This window comes from Salmo salar, chromosome 15 (genome assembly GCF_965601325.2).
Source record: "Salmo salar chromosome 15, fSalSal1, whole genome shotgun sequence".
NCBI classification, from domain to species: Eukaryota; Metazoa; Chordata; class Actinopteri; order Salmoniformes; family Salmonidae; genus Salmo; species Salmo salar.
Window position 1 is genome coordinate 69,319,415 of NC_138305.1, and position 19,120 is coordinate 69,338,534.

A 19,120-nucleotide genomic window follows, 5' to 3' on the forward strand; every position below is an offset into this window, starting at 1 on the left:
GGTGGCTAGGGTGATGCAGCAGAGAGATTCCCTTTAGGGCGTTGACGGTGTTGTCACAGGGACATCCGTGTCACTTAAATAAAGATGTTAGGATGTTGTCATAACGTGACAGCTCCATAAACAAGGTGACCTCAGGGGGGTGGCTTGGAAAACGCTGAGCAGAGCGTGACGTGTGGTGACAGACACCCACGGAGAACATGTATGCTAGATGGGCTACAACCACACACACCTTATAAGAGCCAAAGATGGACCTCTGAGTTGAAAAATACAATGGAAATACCCTACAGACAACACACTGCCTGATTCTGTTACATAACTCTTTCCCGGAGGCAGTTCCAGCACTGCTATTCACCTTCATGTAATTACATTATCCTCATTTCTTATGCGGAGGGCCAGGAGTTGTTTTGACCTGACCAGAAAAACTCTACTTTTCAGTGAGAACACATCCCACCAGCGTTACCAGGGTTACTGACCTCGCGGTCGAGGCCTGCTGCCACGGTGACGATATCTCCAGTCTCGCTGTTGATGGTGAACATGTTGGGGATGGGGCTGTGTGGCGTCTGGGACAGGATCCGGTAGCGCACCATCCCATTTGCCGTGGTGTTGTCGTCATTATCGAAGGCTGCCAGGTGCATCACAAATGTACCTGAGGATGAGGAGGCAACAGTCAGTCTGGGCGTACATTCTGTACACTGGGACAAACACACTGTAAGCAAACACATTCAAACCAAGGTTACTATAGTTTTATGTTTTCATTAGGGCTGTCAAAGTTAATGTGTTAATAACACGTTAACGGGTGACATGTTTATCACCATGGGACAGCACTTTTAAGCCCACATGTTTCCGCACAGACCCTTTTAAGCACGGAACACAACACGGAACACCTGCTACAGTCAATGCTTGCACCTTTACATGAAACCGCTTTCTGCTGAAGACCGTGTGCCTCTAGCCAAAATCATGTAAATCTTATGGCATCTTAAAAAAAAAACATAATTATACCCAATATCATCAGAGCTATGTTGTTCTTTCCGCTGCGGATTCGTGCGCATGTCACAGGCCGTTTTAAACTACTCGCGAGACGCTCTTTTTTGGTTTGATAACAAACTACATTGTTTAGCTAGCTAATCATGTAGCTAATTAGCAACCTGATAACTTGACCACTGACTAGCCTATGCACAGATTTGGATGGCACAGGAAGAACTGAAAAGGAAAAGGCCACTCATAGAGATGCTTCAAAGGTAGGCTGCAAGAGAGGAGTGTGTATGATTGTGTGTGTGTGTGCGAGAAGATGTGTGTGAGGGAGGGAGTAAGTGGACAAGTTCGTTTTTCATGGCCCGGTGTCCCGGGTGAGTGGAAACTTCACTTAAGGACCAATGGAATGGCCTAAAATCTGAAAACGCGCCCACCCGGGGCACGCAAAACAAACTTGTCCACTTACTCCCGCTCTCACACACACACACAATCATACACACTGAACTCTTGCAGCCTACCTTTGAAGCGTCTCTATGAGTGTGAGAAAGGGTGTGGGAAACCTTTACAGTACAGATGATTACAGTGGTTCCATAACATTGTTGGACAAGTTGAAAATCTCTTTGTATCCTTAGAGACAGTTATGTTTTCCTATAGTCACACTCATTTAGAATGCCTGAATCTTTAACAGTACATAAAGCGTGTGTGTGTGTGTGTGTGTGTGTGTGTGTGTGTGTGTGTGTGTGTGTGTGTGTGTGTGTGTGTGTGTGTGTGTGTGTGTGTGTGTGTGTGTGTGTGTGTGTGTGTGTGTGTGTGTGGACATGTTTAACTATACTTGTGGGGAACAGTAGTCCCCTCAATAATTGTTGACACACAACAATTTGACCAACTAGGGACATTTTGTTAGTCCCTACAAGGTCAAATGTTATTTCTAGGGGGTTTAGGGTTAAGGTTAGAATTAGTGTTAGGGTTAGAATTAGGTTTAGGGTTAGGAGCTAGGTTTAGTTTTAGGGTTAGGAGCTAGGGTTAGGGTTAAGTTTTCAGGTTAAGGTTAGGGTTAGGGAAAATAGGATTTTGAATGGGACTGACTTGTGTGTCCCCACAAGGTTAGCTGTACAAGACGTATGTGTGCGTTTGTGTTAAACGTCAAGAACATTAATAAGGGGGATTAGACCTACTAAAACATTAACTTGATTCATTATTTAAATCACTTGACAGGACTTATTTTTATATTAATTTGTATTTCTATTAGTTTCAAGTTCAGTTTCAGTTAGTGTCAGTTCAATCTGATTTGATGTTTTTTATTTAGTTAACGTTTTATAGAAACATTTATATTTAGTTTCAATACTATCCTTTAGTTATTGTGTTTTTGGAGATGTCACTAATGCATAAGGTGAATAGAAAACCCTTATATTTTGAGAAAAACTAATAATAAAACTGAACATAATTCATTATGGTTTTTATTTTGTTCTAGTTCGTTTTGGAGTCAAATATAATAGTTTCAGTATAGTTTTAGTATTTCAAACGGGTTTGTAATTGTATATTTTTTGTTTGTTTGTTTGTTTACTATAATAACCTTGGTTCACACACACACTGATCTCTCACTCTCCCTCTATTCCTTATTACGCTCTTCTCTCTCTGTCCCAGTCTCCTTTCCAATTGCTCTCTTTCTCTGTCCTCTCCTCTCCAGCAGTAGTTTCCATACAATTCTAATTACCAGAGATAGTGATATCATCCCAGTGACAGGCTCCGTCCAGAGATAATTCACACCATAGCCCGCATCTCAAACTCCATTACATTTCAAAGCAGCATTTGTCAATGGGGCAGAGGAGAGAGAAGGAAGATTCCAAAGGACTCAGAGAAAGGAGAGGAAGAAAGACCAGAGGAACACAGTGAGAGATAAAGGACAGGCAGAAAGGGGCTTTGCTTTTGGTTTGGTTCAAACGAAGGAAAGTATAAATCTTCCACCCATCTCTCTCTCTCTCTGTCTCCCTTTCTGGAGAAAAAAAGGGAGGAGAGATGGAGACTCACACCGTGTCACCCATCGCCTGGGTAATTTCATTAAACGCCACTCTTAGGGGGCTTAATGTGGACCCTTTCTACGGGCGTCCTACTCTGTGCCTGACAGGATTAGGGCTCTAAATGACTCTTTAATTTGAAAACGAATTCAACTCAGTAATTGGCTTCCCACTGAAACCACTGGAGCTCTAGATTCTAAAACTATTTTTTTATGATTATTGTTCGGCTGCATGTCACGCATGCTACCGCCGAGGTTTGGGGATGTGTGCGTGTGTGTGTGTGCATGCATGCGTCCTTGTGTTGGAGTGGGAGAATTTGTAGCAAAATCGGTTCAGAGTGAAAAAGAGAAAGAAAGAGAGAGTAAGTGAGAAAAGTAAAGTACGCAGCTAGCCCCAGGAAACCTCTTCAGATTTCAGATCACAGCTAGTAAAATAAGTCCTGGCTCATCAGTATTTCTCTCAATTTATCACACACACGCGCACGCACACGCACGCACACACACACAAAGCTCATCTCCCTCATGATGGAACACATGAAATGAGTCAGTGGAGCTACAGCTGCAGCTTGGCACATTTAATCCTCAATATCCTCTCCAGCCACAACAGCCACACACATAAAGGTAAATAAAATCCACAGCTTTATGGCCATGCAGCCCAGCACTAGAGCTGGCTAAATGAACACACTGCAGGACAGAAGCCCTCCATCTGAATAAATGCCCCTGGTCTATATCAAGTGGAATGTGAAGCAGAATAAATCTATAAAAAAAAAACAACATAAAAGCCCCGAATGGTATCCTCTTTGGGCTCGATTTTTCTCACGCAAAGGAATGTACAAAGACTGTTGTAAAACTCACTATTCTCTGCAGTGTGATTTATATAGTAACTTTCTTCCGTCCATGTTTGTGAGAAAGAGGTGGTGTTTTATCCCTCCCTTCCTTCCTTCCTTCCTTCCTTCCTTCCTGTGTTTACCTGGTTTGGAGCCCTCATCCACAGAGCCGTTGTAGACCTGGTTCTTGAATTCAGGCCGGTTGTCGTTCATGTCTATGACATAGATGTACAGGTCTATGGGGCTCTCCACCCGCTCACCATTCATGTTCACTGCATGGGCACGAAGCTGGGGGGAGAGACAGAGACAGACAGAGAGAGAGATGGTCAGTTAAGTTATCATTAACAAACTCGATATGCTTGATATGCAGTGTGGCAACCAGTACTATACACTGCATTAAGGCATATTTCTGAAAAACAACAGGAACAGACAGAAATAAACAATGTTGCATTGCATACATCAATTGTGCAGACCAATGGGCACCCAGCACCAATAATGTATACCAGAAAAACAACAACTATGATTACATTTCATTTAAATGTAAAGTTCTGGGAGAGAAATGTCACACCCTACAATTTTGTCCATTCTTTTCTCCAACACCGAATCCTCAGAACTGGTGTCTTCAAAGTAACAAACACAACAACCTCTTTTATAAAAAGCTGACTTCCCATAAAAATATTATTTCTTTGTATCCTTCTTCTCCTGGTCTTCTTGGATCTCAGTCCAACATTCTGTGGTTGTTTATTTTTTTTTTAAGGGGAATCCCAAAATCTCTTAACCTCCAGCCAACATCACAAACACAGCGATTTGATGTGAACCGCTGCCAGGCTCAGATGTGTCCTGTCGTAGATCAATAGCAGCAGCCAACTCTAGGATTTCAAACAAAGTTTGGACATGGAATTAATACCCAAATCGATACAGGCTGGAAAGCATGTCCAGATATCTGAAAGCAAAATGTTTTGATAAAGAACACTGCAGGAGAAAAATGCTGGTAACATAACTCAGTTATAGAGTATCTGTTAAGATTCAATAAACATCTACGCTCTGTTTTTACTGCACCCAGGGAGTGAGCCAAACTAACAGACTCAATTTGAAAAATAAAACGAAACATATTTTCAGATCTCTCTATAAAATCAGGGAGTTACTGTACATACTGCTATTTGTGTAACGCGGGTCGTATAAAGGGGACCAAGGCGCAGCGTGTATAGTGCTCATATTCACTTTTATTATGAAGACACTAGAACGAAACAACAAAACGGCCGACAACAGTTCCGTCAGGTGAACATACACTAAACAGAAAACAACCACCCACAACCCACAGGAAAAAACAGGCTGCCTAAGTATGGCTTCCAATCAGAGACAACGAAAGACACCTGCCTCTGATTGGAAACCATACTCGGCCACACATAGAAAATGAACATAGAAAATGAAAACTAGAACAAATCCCCTCTAAATAAACCAACCCCAAAACACACAAAACAACACCCCCTGCCACGCCCTGACCATACTACAATGACAAATGACCCCTTTAACTGGTCAGGATGTTTTAAATCAACAAAGAGGATTTATTCAACAATATCCCTTTAGACTGCGTGAAATAGTGAAGGTTTAAGAATGATATAGGGGACCCCTGGACTAACATCTCACTGCTACAGGCTAAGGATGCCAAATATGTAGCCTGTTAGAATGTTTGAGATGACTATCAACAGGATCCTTGAGCAGACATAGTAAGATCCATGTGATTCTCAAGAAGAAGAGAAATAAACAAGTCGGGAGGAGAGGAATATCAAAGTTGGAGCCGCAGGTCCTCCACCTTTTCGATGCTTCTGATAAGATGGCCATAGCGATGCCTCGACCGCAGGGTTGTGGCCTTGTGACGGGAAATAGAATTAGGAGGAAGCTCCATCCACTTCCCTCCTCTAAAACAGGTGAACATCCTCTCCAATCTCTCTCCCGCCCTCCACTCCCCTCCTCTCCTCTCTGCATCTCACAAAAATTGCATCAGCCAAGTCTCCTAAAGGTTAATTTGACTTAACTTTTTCCTCTGCATCGTCTGATCTGGCCCTGCACCCAATATCCGAGCACTGCACTGGCACTCTGCTACACTGCAGCCTGGGAGCCCGCAAGCCCTTATCTCTCCCCCTGCGCTGCGGCATGCGGCCCCCACGCCCTCATTCAATAACACCGCCAGTAAGAGATTACCAGCCGTGTTTAAAGAAGCCAAGATGTAATTCTGGGTCCGAATGAAAGTTATCATCTTGAAAGGGACCGGGTACGAGGGAGGAAACAACACACACCACGCCACGCATCGTGGCGCCCAGCACTTGGCACAGGCCAAGCATCCGATGGAGATAACACAAGACCCAGAACACTGACTTCTTCCTTTTTTTAAAGTATTTTTTATTTTTTTTATCTGATTGGATGCCCTGGCCTGCTATGAATCGGAGCGTGCTTATTTTGAAGACAAGAAAGTTTCGGTCTTCAAACTTTTCTTGTGTCTTTGTTTAATCCTTGTTATGAAATCAGAAACACACATTAAAAACCAATGTTGAATGAAAAAGCTGCCGACAAAGTCGCTTTGAGGAAGTATTAGTCATCTTCAATTACATCTTCATATTACAGTTGTAAGATAATGAAAGAGAACTTTTACCACAAAATATAGCTCATGTTCAGTTAGTTTTACGTACATAAAGGATAACGTATAGTTGCTGACTGTGTGGCTACATTCGGTTCTTTAATGGTGTCTGACAGAGACACAGGTCCAGCTCTGACATCTTCATCTCTTCCTCAACCTGTCTTCCTGCCCCCTCACCTCACCCAACTGATGTACAGTTAGAGGATGCTATTCACCTCCATCCAGCCTGGGACTGAGCTTAAAGTCAAGCAGGCATCATCAAGCCTTGGCCTTTCCTAACAAATCAACCCCATCGATCCTGCATCCTCCTGGAAAGCTGGACCTCCGAGCTCACTGAGTCCAACAAATGCGTGGCAGACAGGATGGAGAGATGTGAGGGGCAAGGAAAAAAAGAGAGAGAGAGACACGCAATTGTAGAGCGAAGCATGAATGAGTGGGTGACCAATTCTGGTAGAGTCATTCTCATGGTCTGTAGCTGTAGCTAGCCTCAGCCTTCACTCTCTCAATCAACACTCCATCTGGACAACCTGCCAGCCTGTCACTAACCCATTACACAGGTGTGTGTGCGTGCGTAAATACGCGTGTGTGACTCACATGGTAAGATGATCTCCTCTCTCGGTCCAGGGGTTTGGTGACGAACATCTTCCCGGCAACAGGGTCGATACTGAACACCTCATTGGGTGGCTGGTCCGCTCCCACCCCCGTGATGCTGTACCGGATGGAGATGTTACGGTCCTGGTCCGAACGGATCTGCGACAAGACACAGTTAACGCCATGTCAGTTTTAACTCTGTGGTCTACTACTGTTTCTGAAATCGGTTTCATCTTTCGAAGCACATTCAATCATTGAGCGATATGGGAGATTGGAGAAATAACATTGCCTTGACAGTGGGTTATGAAATATGTGTTAGATGGTGATGCCGCATAGAAAAGTACCACACATTGATGGTACACCATAATCTACTCCATGCCACTGCATCCACTGGTGTGACTGGTTAACTGTTTATTCCAGGACTAGATCATCATATACTGTAGAGGCTGGGAGACCAATGATACCATGGGCCAGAGCCAGAGACAATCATCAGATATTGTATATTCAATCAAAAAGACACACAAGCACATACAGGCACGCTCGCACACACATACATACACAAACACAAACAAACACATCCATCATAACTCACAGCACTCCCAGCTATAGCTGTGAATTTCATTAGTGCTACGGAATGGTGCAGAACGCATTCTCTTTGGCACAACTGGAGTACTTCAGACTGGAAATTCAATATTTCTCTTTCTTTCAGTGGATAGAAAAAGAAATCAACGTACATTTGCAAAGAGCATTTTTCTTCTGCTTGACAGCTGGAGTTTTAATAAACAGCTCTTACAGGGACTGTGCTTAGGACGCTGTCACAACGTGAGCAGAAGAAGACAAATAAGAAAATGAAAATGTCAAACTCTTCTCGTAAACACTGTTATTAAGGAAGTTTAGTTTAGTTTATTAGGATCCCCATTAGCTACTGCACATGCAGCAGCTACTCTTCCTGTGGTTCACATAAAATATACAAATACATGACAAAGGACATTCAATAAAAATAAATAATACAAATTACATTGAAAAAAATAGATATGAAAAATAAGAGTTATATATTGGAAAGACACCAAGAAAAATACTATTTACACACTATTCATATATACATAATCATACTATTATATACAGTTAAATTAGACCTTTAGAAGAGGAGAGGAGCTGTGATACAATATGTTTCTTAAAGCTAAACTTGCTTTTTACCTGAGTAACCACTGATGGCAGAGCATTCCACGATGACATGGCTCTATACATAACTGAGCGACTTATTCAATCTTTTTTTGTTTTGGGAACAGTGAAGAAACCCATAGTGGCGTGTCTGGTGGGGTACGAACACTATATATACACAAAAGTATTTGGACAGTCCTTCAAATTAGTTGATTTGGCTATTTCATTTGGCTATTTCATAGACAAACATTGGCAGTAGAATGGCCTTACTGAAGTGCTGAGTGACTTTCAACATGACACTGTCATAGGATGCCACCTCTCCAACAAGTCTGTTCATCAAATTTCTGCCTTGCTAGAGCTGCCCCGGTCAACTGTAAGTGCTGTTATTATGAAGTGGAAACGTCTAGGAGTAACAACGGCTCAGCACTGAAGTAGTAGGCCTCACAATCTCACGGAACTTGACCTCCGAGTGCTGAAGCACGTGGTTGCAACACTCACTACTGAGTTCCAAACTGCCTCTGGAAGCAACGTCAGCACAAGAACTGTTCGTCGGGAGCTTCATGAAATGGGTTTCCATGGCCTAGCAGCCGCACACAAGCCTAAGATCACCATGCGCAATGCCAAGCGTCGGCTGGAGTGGTGTAAAGGTCGCCGCCATTGGACTTTGGAGCAGTGGAAATGCATTCTCTGGCGTTCATCTGGCAGTCCGACGGAGGAATCTGGGTTTGGCAGCAGCGCTTTTGGTTTTAGATGTATTTAATACCAGTTTATTGTTAATGACCCATTCTGACACTGACTGTAACTGCTTGGTAAGAGTCTCAGTGAGCTCACTGTCTGTAGGTGCTGTTGTGTAGAGTGTGCAGCAAAGCAATTGGGCTCCCGAGTGGCGCAGCGGTCTAAGGCACTGCAGCTCAGTGCAAGAGGAGTCACTGTAGTCCCTGGTTTGAATCCAGGCTGCATCACATCTGGCCGAGAATGGGATTCCCATAGGGCGGTGCACAATTGGCCCAGCGTCATCCGGGTTTGGCTGGGGAAGGCCGTCATTGTAAATAAGAATGTGTTCTTAACTGACTTGCCAGGTTAAAAAAATAAAAATGAACCTATTCATGTTAATAATGGAAATGTATATTTTCCTTTAATACAATTGTTCTTTTAGCTTACTGATATATAATTAGTCTTTGGACACATGGGATTAAGTTTTTTTTACACATTTCATGTGAATACATGTTCAAATGATCAGATCTTAATAATTTTTGGTATATAGATTGTCCGAACCATATATATAAACTCAGCAAAAAAAGAAACGTCCTCTCACTGTCAACTGCATTTATTTTAAGCAAACTTAACATATTTGTTGACAACAAATATTTGTATGAACATAACAAGATTCAACAACTGAGACATAAACTGAACAAGTTCCACAGACATGTGACTAACAGGAATGGAATAATGTGTCCCTGAACAAAGGGGGGGTCAAAATCAAAAGTAACAGTGTGGCCACCAGCTGCATTAAGTACTGCAGTGCATCTCCTCCTCATGGACTGCACCAGATTTACCAGTTCTTGCTGTGAGTTGTTACCCCACTCTTCCACCAAGGCACCTGCAAGTTCCCGGACATTTATCGAGGGAATGGCTCAAGCCCTCACCCTCCGATCCAACGTGCTCAATGGAATTGAGATCTGGGCTCTTCGCTGGCCATGGCAGAACACTGACATTCCTGTCTTGCAGGAATGTCGCAGGTCCAGCGACAGTGGGTTTGTGCCCATAGGCGACGTTGTTGCCGGTGATGTCTGGTGAGGACCTGCCTTACAACAGGCCTACAAGCCCTCAGTCCAGCCTCTCTCAGCCTATTGCGGACAGTCTGAGCACTGATGGGGGATATTGTGTGTTCAAGGTGTAACTCGGGAAGTTGTTGTTGCCATCCTGTACCTGTCCCGCAGGTGTGATGTTCGGATGTACCGATCCAGGTGTTGTTACACGTGGTCTGCCACTGTGAAGACGATCAGCTGTCTGCCCTGTCTCCCTGTGGCGCTGTCTTAGCTGTCTCACAGTATATATATTTTTCTTTATTATTATTTTGACTATTTTCTACATTGTAGAACAATAGTGAAGACATCAAAACTATGAAATAACACATATGGAATCATGTAGTAACCAAAAAAGTGTTAATCAAATCAGAATATATTTTAGATTCTTCAAAGTAGCCACCCTTTGCCTTGATGACACCTTTGCATTCTTTTAACGAGCTTCATGAGGTAGTCACCTGGATTACTTTTCCAACAATCTTGAATGAGTTCCCACATATGCTGAGCACTTGTTGGCTGCTTTTCCTTCACGCTGCGGTCCAACTCATCCCAAACCATCACAATTGGGTTGAGTTGGGTAATTGTGGAGGCCAGGTCATCACTCCATCTCCCTCCTTCTTGGTCAAATAGCCCTTACACAGCCTGGAGGTGTGTTTTGGGTCATTGTCCTGTTGAAAAACAAATGATAGTGGGACTAAGCGCAAACCAGATGGGATGACGTATCACTGCAGAATGCTGTGATAACCATAATGGTTAAGTGTGACTTGAATTCTAAATAAATCATAGACAGTGTCAACAGCAAAGTACCCCCACATCATCCTCTATGCTTCACGGTGGTAACCACACATGCGGATATCATCTGTTCACCTACTCTGCGTCTCACAAAGACACATGGTTGGAACCAAAAACTCAAATTTGGACTCATCAGACCAAAGGACAGATTTCCAGTTGTCTGATGTCCATTGCTCATGTTTCTTGGCCCAAGCTAGTCACTTCTTATTATTGGTATCCTTTAGTAGTGGTTTCTTTGCAGCAATTGGACCATGAAGGCCTGATTCACGCAGTCTCCTCTGAACAGTTGATGTTGAGATGTGTCTGTTACTTGAACTCTGTGAGTTGCAGTCTGAGGTGCAGTTAATTGCCCATTTCTGAGGCTGGTAACTCTAATGAACTTATCCTCTGCAGCAGAGGTAACTCTGGGTCTTCCTTTCCTGTGGCGGTCCTCATGAGAGCCAGTTTCATCATATCGCTTGATAGTTCTTGCAACTGCACTTGAAGAAACTTTCAAAGTTCATTACATTTCCACATTGACTGACCTTTATGTCTTAAAGTAATGATGGACTGTTGTTTCTCTTTGCTTATTTGAGCTGTTCTTGCCATAATATGGACTTGGTCTTTTACCAAATAGGGCCATCTTCTGTATACCACCTCCTACCTTGTTACAACACAACTGATTGGCTTAAACAGATTAAGAAGAAAATAAATTTCACAAATTAACTTTTGACAATGCACACCTGTCACTACCTCGTGAAACTGGTTGAGAGAATGTCAAGAGTGTGCAAAGCTGTCATCAAGGCAGAGGGTGGCTACTTTGAAGAATCTAAACTCTAAAATCTATTTTGATTTGTTCATCAATTTTAGCAAACTTATACATTTTTTAAAACTGAAATATCACATTTACAAAGTATTCAGACCCTTTACTCAGGACTTTGTTGAAGCACCTGTGGCAGCGATTACAGCCTCGAGTCTACTTGGGTATGACGCTTCAAGCTTGGCACACCTGTATTTGGTGAGTTTCTCCCATTCTTCTCTGCAGATCCTCTCAAGCTCTGTCAGGTTGGATGGGGAGCGTCGCTGCACAGCTATTTTCAGGTCTCTCCAGAGATGTTAGATCGGATTCAAGTCTGGGCTCTGGCTGGGCCACTCAAGGACATTCAGAGACTTGTCCCGAAACCACTCCTACGTTTTCTTGGCTGTGTGCTTAGGGTCATTGAACATTTGCTTCAATCTGAGCTCCTGAACGCTCTGGAGCAGGTTTTTATCAAGGATCTCTCTGTACTTTGCTCTGTTCATCTTTCCCTCGATCCTGACATGTCTCCCAGTCTCTGCCGCTGAAAAACATCCCCACAGCATGATGCTGCCACCACCATGCTTCACTGTAGGGATGGTGCCAGGTTTCCTCCAGATGTGACGCTTGGCAATCAGGCCAAAGAGTTCAATCTTTGTTTCATCAGACCAGAGACTCTTGTTTCTCATGGTCTGATAGTCCTTTAGGTGCCTTTTGGAAAACTCCAAGTGGGCTGTCATGTGCCTTTTACTGAGGAGTGGGTTATATCTGGCCCCTCTACCTTAAAGGCCTGATTGGTGGAGTGCTGCAGAGATGGTTGTCCTTCTGGAAGGTTCTCCCATCTCCACACAGGAACTCTGGAGCTCTATCAGAGTGGCCATAAGGTTCTTGGTCACCTCCCTGACCAAGGCCCTTCTCCCCCGATTGCTCAGTTTGGCCGAGCAACCAGCTCTCGGGAAGAGTCTTGGTGGTTCCAAACTTTTTCCATTTTAAAATTATAGAGGCTACTGTGTTCTTGGAGACCTTCAATGCTGCAGCAATGTTTTGGTACCCTTCCCCAGATCTGTGCCTCGAGACAATCCTGTCTCAGAGCTTTATCGACAGTTACTTCGACCTCATGGCTTGGTTTTTGCTCTGACATGTATTGTTAACCTTATATAGAAAGGTGTGTGCCTTTCCAAATCATGTCCAATCAATTGAATATACTACAGGTGGACTCCAATCAAGTTGTAGAAACAGCTCAAGGATGATCAATGGAAACAGGATGTGCATCAATTTCAGGTCTCATAGCAAAAGGTCTGAATACTACTGAATATTTCAGTATAAACATTTGCAAAAATGTCTAAAAACCTGTTTTCGCTTTGCCATTATGGTGTATTGACTGTAGATTGATGAGGACAAACATTTATTTAATCAATTTTGGAATAAGGCTGTAACGTAACAAAATGTGGTAAAAGGGAAGCGGTGTAAATATTTCCCGAATGTACTTCCCTGTAGCTCAGTTGGTAGAGCATGGTGTTTGCAACACCAGGGTTGTGGGTTCGATTCCCACGGGGGGCCAGCACAGAAAAAAAAAAAAAATGTATGAAATGTATGCATTCACTACTGTAAGTCGCTCAGGATAAGAGCGTCTGCTAAATGACTAAAATGTAAAATGTAAATGTACTTTAGAGATTGTCTGTACCAGTATCTAAATATAAAAACAATATTTAAATAAACCCACACACTCTTTCTCTCAGATTTTATTTATTTTTATTTTACTAGGCAAGTCAGTTAAGAACAAATTATTATTTACAATGACAGCCTACCGGGGAACAGTGGGTTAACTGCCTTGTTCAGGGGCAGAACGACAGATTTTAACCTTGTTAGCTCGGGGATTCGATCCAGCAACCTTTTGGTTACTGGCCCAACGCTCCAACCACTAGGCTACCTGCCGCCCCATATATAGTAAAAGGACTTGAATGGGTTAAGAATAAACCATTTCTGAGAAAACTCAGGTTGGCATTTATTGAGACGACTCATGTAGAGGTTAGCTGGCACAGCCACAAAGTCATAAAATCGTATTTTAAACCTAACCCTAACCACCCTGCTAACCCTAATGCCTAACCCTAACCTTAAATTAAGACCAAAAAGCAAAAAAAAATTTCGATATAGCTCATTTTGACTTCGCAGCTGGCCCATCCAGCGGAAACTGCTCAGTTCTGCCTCGAGGGCAAGACTCATGACAATAAACATGAACCTGCGAGAAAAACAAAGATGAACCTACGGAGAGAATAGATGGTGATATACTACACACATGACTGTACAAACATGCTTGCACACACACACACACACACACACACACACACACCACACACACACACACACACACACACACACACACACACACACACACATTCCAGAGCAGAAGAGCTATTAAGTACATTAAGTTAATTGCACGGAGTGTGATTTGAGCTGAAGTGGAGAGTAATTGGGCTTCATTTGAGGGGTTCTTTCAATTTAGCTCCCGCATAAGGTGCTAGCCAGCCCTCCAACTTCCTTCCATTAGAGGAAAGAGAGCTAGTGCTACTATTTCACACATATACACACACACACATGCACACACACTCCTCCTATCCCACCACCTCTCCTCCAATCAGTGACTATTTCAGGAGCGAGCAGCGAGTGGTCGTAAAAGAGAAAGACAAAGTTGTCTCCATCTTTCAGCACTCATGGAAACCAATTTGACAGTACTTTTGACTCACTAGGATCCTGGCCCAGGGAGAGAATAGCCTGAGACTAACCAGGGAAGGACTAGGACATAGTGTGTCAGACAGCTGTCATCCAGACTGACCCGAGCATCACCATAACAGCCTGTCATCATCATCATCATCACCAGGATCATCATCGTCCTCCTCCTCCTCCTCCTCTCTTAATACGTTGTAAGAATATGGTCTCCCACACAAACCCACAGTCCTCTCTGGAGCAACTACTACTTCCATACAGCAAACACACAAACCCACAGTCCTCTCTGGAGCAACTACTACTTCCATACAGCAAACACACAAACCCACAGTCCTCTCTGGAGCAACTACTACTTCCATACAGCAAACACACAAACCCACAGTCCTCTCTGGAGCAACTACTACTTCCATACAGCAAACACACAAACCCACAGTCCTCTCTGGAGCAACTACTACTTCCATACAGCAAACACACAAACCCACAGTCCTCTCTGGAGCAACTACTACTTCCATACAGCAAACACACAAACCCACAGTCCTCTCTGGAGCAACTACTACTTCCATACAGCAAACACACAAACCCACAGTCCTCTCTGGAGCAACTACTACTTCCATACAGCAAACACACACACCCACAGTCCTCTCTGGAGCAACTACTACTTCCATACAGCAAACACACACACCCACAGTCCTCTCTGGAGCAACTACTACTTCCATACAGCAAACAAACAAACCCACAGTCCTCTCTGGAGCAACTACTACATCCATACAGCAAACACACACACCCACAGTCCTCTCTGGAGCAACTACTACTTCCATACAGCAAACACACACACCCACAGTCCTCTCTGGAGCAACTACTACTTCCATACAGCAAACACACAAACCCACAGTCCTCTCTGGAGCAACTACTACTTCCATACAGCAAACACACACACCCACAGTCCTCTCTGGAGCAACTACTACTTCCATACAGCAAACACACAAACCCACAGTCCTCTCTGGAGCAACTACTACTTCCATACAGCAAACCCACAGTCCTCTCTGGAGCAACTACTACTTCCATACAGCAAACACACACACCCACAGTCCTCTCTGGAGCAACTACTACTTCCATACAGCAAACCCACAAACCCACAGTCCTCTCTGGAGCAACTACTACTTCCATACAGCAAACACACAAACCCACAGTCCTCTCTGGAGCAACTACTACTTCCATACAGCAAACACACAAACCCACAGTCCTCTCTGGAGCAACTACTACTTCCATACAGCAAACACACAAACCCACAGTCCTCTCTGGAGCAACTACTACTTCCATACAGCAAACACACACACCCACAGTCCTCTCTGGAGCAACTACTACTTCCATACAGCAAACACACACACCCACAGTCCTCTCTGGAGCAACTACTACTTCCATACAGCAAACACACAAACCCACAGTCCTCTCTGGAGCAACTACTACTTCCATACAGCAAACACACAAACCCACAGTCCTCTCTGGAGCAACTACTACTTCCATACAGCGAAACACACAAACCCACAGTCCTCTCTGGAGCAACTGCTACTTCCATACAGCAAACACACACACCCACAGTCCTCTCTGGAGCAACTACTACTTCCATACAGCAAACACACACACCCACAGTCCTCTCTGGAGCAACTACTACTTCCATACAGCAAACACACACACCCACAGTCCTCTCTGGAGCAACTACTACTTCCATACAGCAAACACACAAACCCACAGTCCTCTCTGGAGCAACTACTACTTCCATACAGCAAACACACACACCCACAGTCCTCTCTGGAGCAACTACTACTTCCATACAGCAAACACACACACCCACAGTCCTCTCTGGAGCAACTACTACTTCCATACAGCAAACACACAAACCCACAGTCCTCTCTGGAGCAACTACTACTTCCATACAGCAAACACACACACACAAACACGTGCGTACTTGCGCAAAGGCCTATGCTCCAACACAGTGAATTACTTGAAAGCTGACGGCTATGGTAATTAACAAGCTGTTTTTTACGGATTGGCTACTAGTACTTCAAAGACTTTCCGTCCTCAAAACAACAACAACAACAACAAACAGAGGAGAGAGGGCCATAGGTGTAACTAGCAGCTGGGTTGAACTCTCCCTCCCCTAACTACTGCCCTCCATGCTCATTTAGCTGAAGCATTAAGGCGGGGCGGGAGGATGGAAACCTTACCGACTTAATTTGCTGCTTCCAGTCCAAAATTCTCCACGGCTAAACTACTGTATCTCTCCTGCCTCTCCTTCTCTCTCACTCGCTCTTTCTCTCCATTTCAGGGACAGAAACCATGCATGAAAAAAATGTAATTACTTCAATCCGTTGGCTTTGGCAGCGCCGCATAAATCCTTCCCAGTTAGAAGTGATAGCACTCCTTCATTTCTTCCCAGTTCCTCCCGCCCCCTGATTTCCCACCCGCTTCCGAGTCCTCCTGCTTGGGGGAGAATCAGCTGAACGCATGTCTCCCTGGTCATTCCAGCCAATTACCTTCCCCTCCCACAACGTTCACACAACATCAGTGTAACGCTAAGGGGCACTGTCAAAAACATCAGTCATTTGATTCCACTGTATTTTGTGTGAGTTGTGTGTCACAGTGGGTGTGTCACGGTGGGCGTGTGTGTCAGTGTGTGTGTGTCACTGTGGGCATGTGAGACGTGCTTACACACTCACAGCCCTCCGCTGGGTAATGAATGATAAAGGGACTCATTTTGAAAGGCGCTAATAATCAAGAGCAGTTTTCCTCCCCTCTCTCTCTGTCTCATTCCCTCTCCTCTTGTTAGAGACAAAGGGGTGTGTGTGCGCGTGAGTGCAAGCATGTGTGTGTGTGAATGTGTGAGACAGTATAACGTCTCTCGTCAGAACGCAGACACTGGTTAAATGACCTATTTGTCGACGGATCAAAGCAATTCTCCTCATTACTGAAAACTTGTCTGAGTAATAAGGAGATCTTATCAGTGAGCTGAGCTCCCCTCTGCCTGGCAAAACTGATTCAAATGAGAAACTATCTGCTGCCGGCTCTCCAGGGAATACAAGGGAGAGGAAAGGGGAGGAGGAGGAATAATAGAGAGGAGGAATAGGATAGAGGAGTGATGCTCTCTGTACTGCTGCTGGGTGCAGAGAGGACGGGGGGAAATCAGCTCCTAGATGTTCCTGCGACATTTCCATTTCTATCGTATTTGCACAGCGTTGTTTTACTAATGCTCAGTATAAAACAATGTAATTATTATAGTATTGTATCATCTTTCCTGCTCTCACTTAAAATAGACCTACTTTACTTTTTATAATAATCGTCTATATATTTTGTATGGAGAAAGACTGAAACACATTGAATCCATGACCTTATGAATGAACACTATATCTAATCCAGGTGTGGTATTTCTCCCATGGTCTGTCTGTCTGTGTATTAATGATAGGGCAAAATGTAGATTTCCGCCTAAATAGACATACCCAAAAGTAATTATTTTTCATGAGATGGCCATAAACAATAACTGGAAATGCTGCATCGTTTTTAGAAAGTTCTGGAACTCACCTTTCTGGTAAAAATGTTTTTATAATTTGCTGAGGTGTACACCTTTTTGAGGACACAAGCTCAAGTACATTGTAAAAATATTATGAGAATATGAAAAATCATATATAAATGTTTACTATTCAACAAAAGCGGGGCAATAGGGAATTAATTTACTGTTACTATATTTAGAAAGCATTTCAATCAAATTATAAAACGATTTACTATTAGATTTCACCTTTCTTATAAATGTCAAATAAATGATCATACTTAGTGACAATACAATATTGTCACCATTTCATATAACTGATGACAGACTTTTCAACTAAATGTCCTCTGAGCAGCGCTGAGTCACCATTCAAAGACGTTACAACTTCAGCTTTAAGCACAACGTGATTTCGTCCGTCTGTGACCAAGAGAAAGTGGTCTTGTTTTAATTCTATAAATTAGGTATATGTTTTTTCCTCTTGACAGCTATAAATCCATCTGAAAAGACCACTTTCTGGATAGGCCAGCAAATGTGACACGATGCTTGACATGCAAATAATCGATTTCATGTGTCGGTGAAACTGCGCTTGCAATAGCGACATACGAATTGGGACAACTAGCGGTTTTAGGGAGTGTAAGGCAATTGATGTTGTGCCGTTCAAAGAGCTTGCTGTACACAGAAATATAGTTCGGAACCGTTCCAAGAATCACTTAACATCTAAGAGGTTTTATGGGCTGAGCTAGTGCTAGCGGAGATGACAGCTTGGACTTCTGAGGAGAATTCGCCCTGGGGGTTTAGCGTTGGCTAGCTAGCTCCTGCAGGGTTTAGCGCTGTTGTTGAAAACTAAAGCTCACGGAGCACCGGACGTCTCTGTTTCATGTGATAGGAGTGCATTCAGAGCACAGGATTGTAGCACTGTGTGCGTTTGTCCCCAGTAGAGCCCTTCTTAGCGTAGCTCAGCCCACACAATACTCACCATGGCAGATTGAGAGAGACGTAAACATAAATGTACATACAGCGCTTTTAAGTTTTCACACCCCTTTACTTTTTTCCACATTTTGTCAGGCCAAATAAACAGTGCCTTTGGAAAGTATTCGGACCGCTTGACTTTTTCCCACATTTTGTTAGGTTACAGCCTTTTTCTAAAATGGATTCAACTGTTTTTTTCCCTCATCAAATACACAATACCCCATAATGACAAAGCAGAAACTGATATTTGTGTAACGCCCTGGCCATAGAGAGGGTTTTTTTGTTCTTTATTTTGGTTAGGCCAGGGTGTTACA

The 19,120-nt window shown here is 43.5% G+C and overlaps 1 protein-coding gene across 1 annotated transcript in view; it reads right to left on the reverse strand.

Moving 5' to 3' along the window:
- LOC106571924 (cadherin-4) overlaps positions 1-19,120 on the reverse strand; it is a 395,713-nt gene that overhangs the window by 47,195 nt on the left and 329,398 nt on the right. The window contains exons 6-8 of the mRNA XM_014145495.3: positions 7,043-7,198; positions 3,957-4,101; positions 474-646 (exon numbers count right to left, since the gene is read on the reverse strand). Coding sequence (XP_014000970.2) covers positions 474-646; positions 3,957-4,101; positions 7,043-7,198 — 474 coding nt within the window. The remainder of the gene's footprint in view (positions 1-473; positions 647-3,956; positions 4,102-7,042; positions 7,199-19,120) is intronic.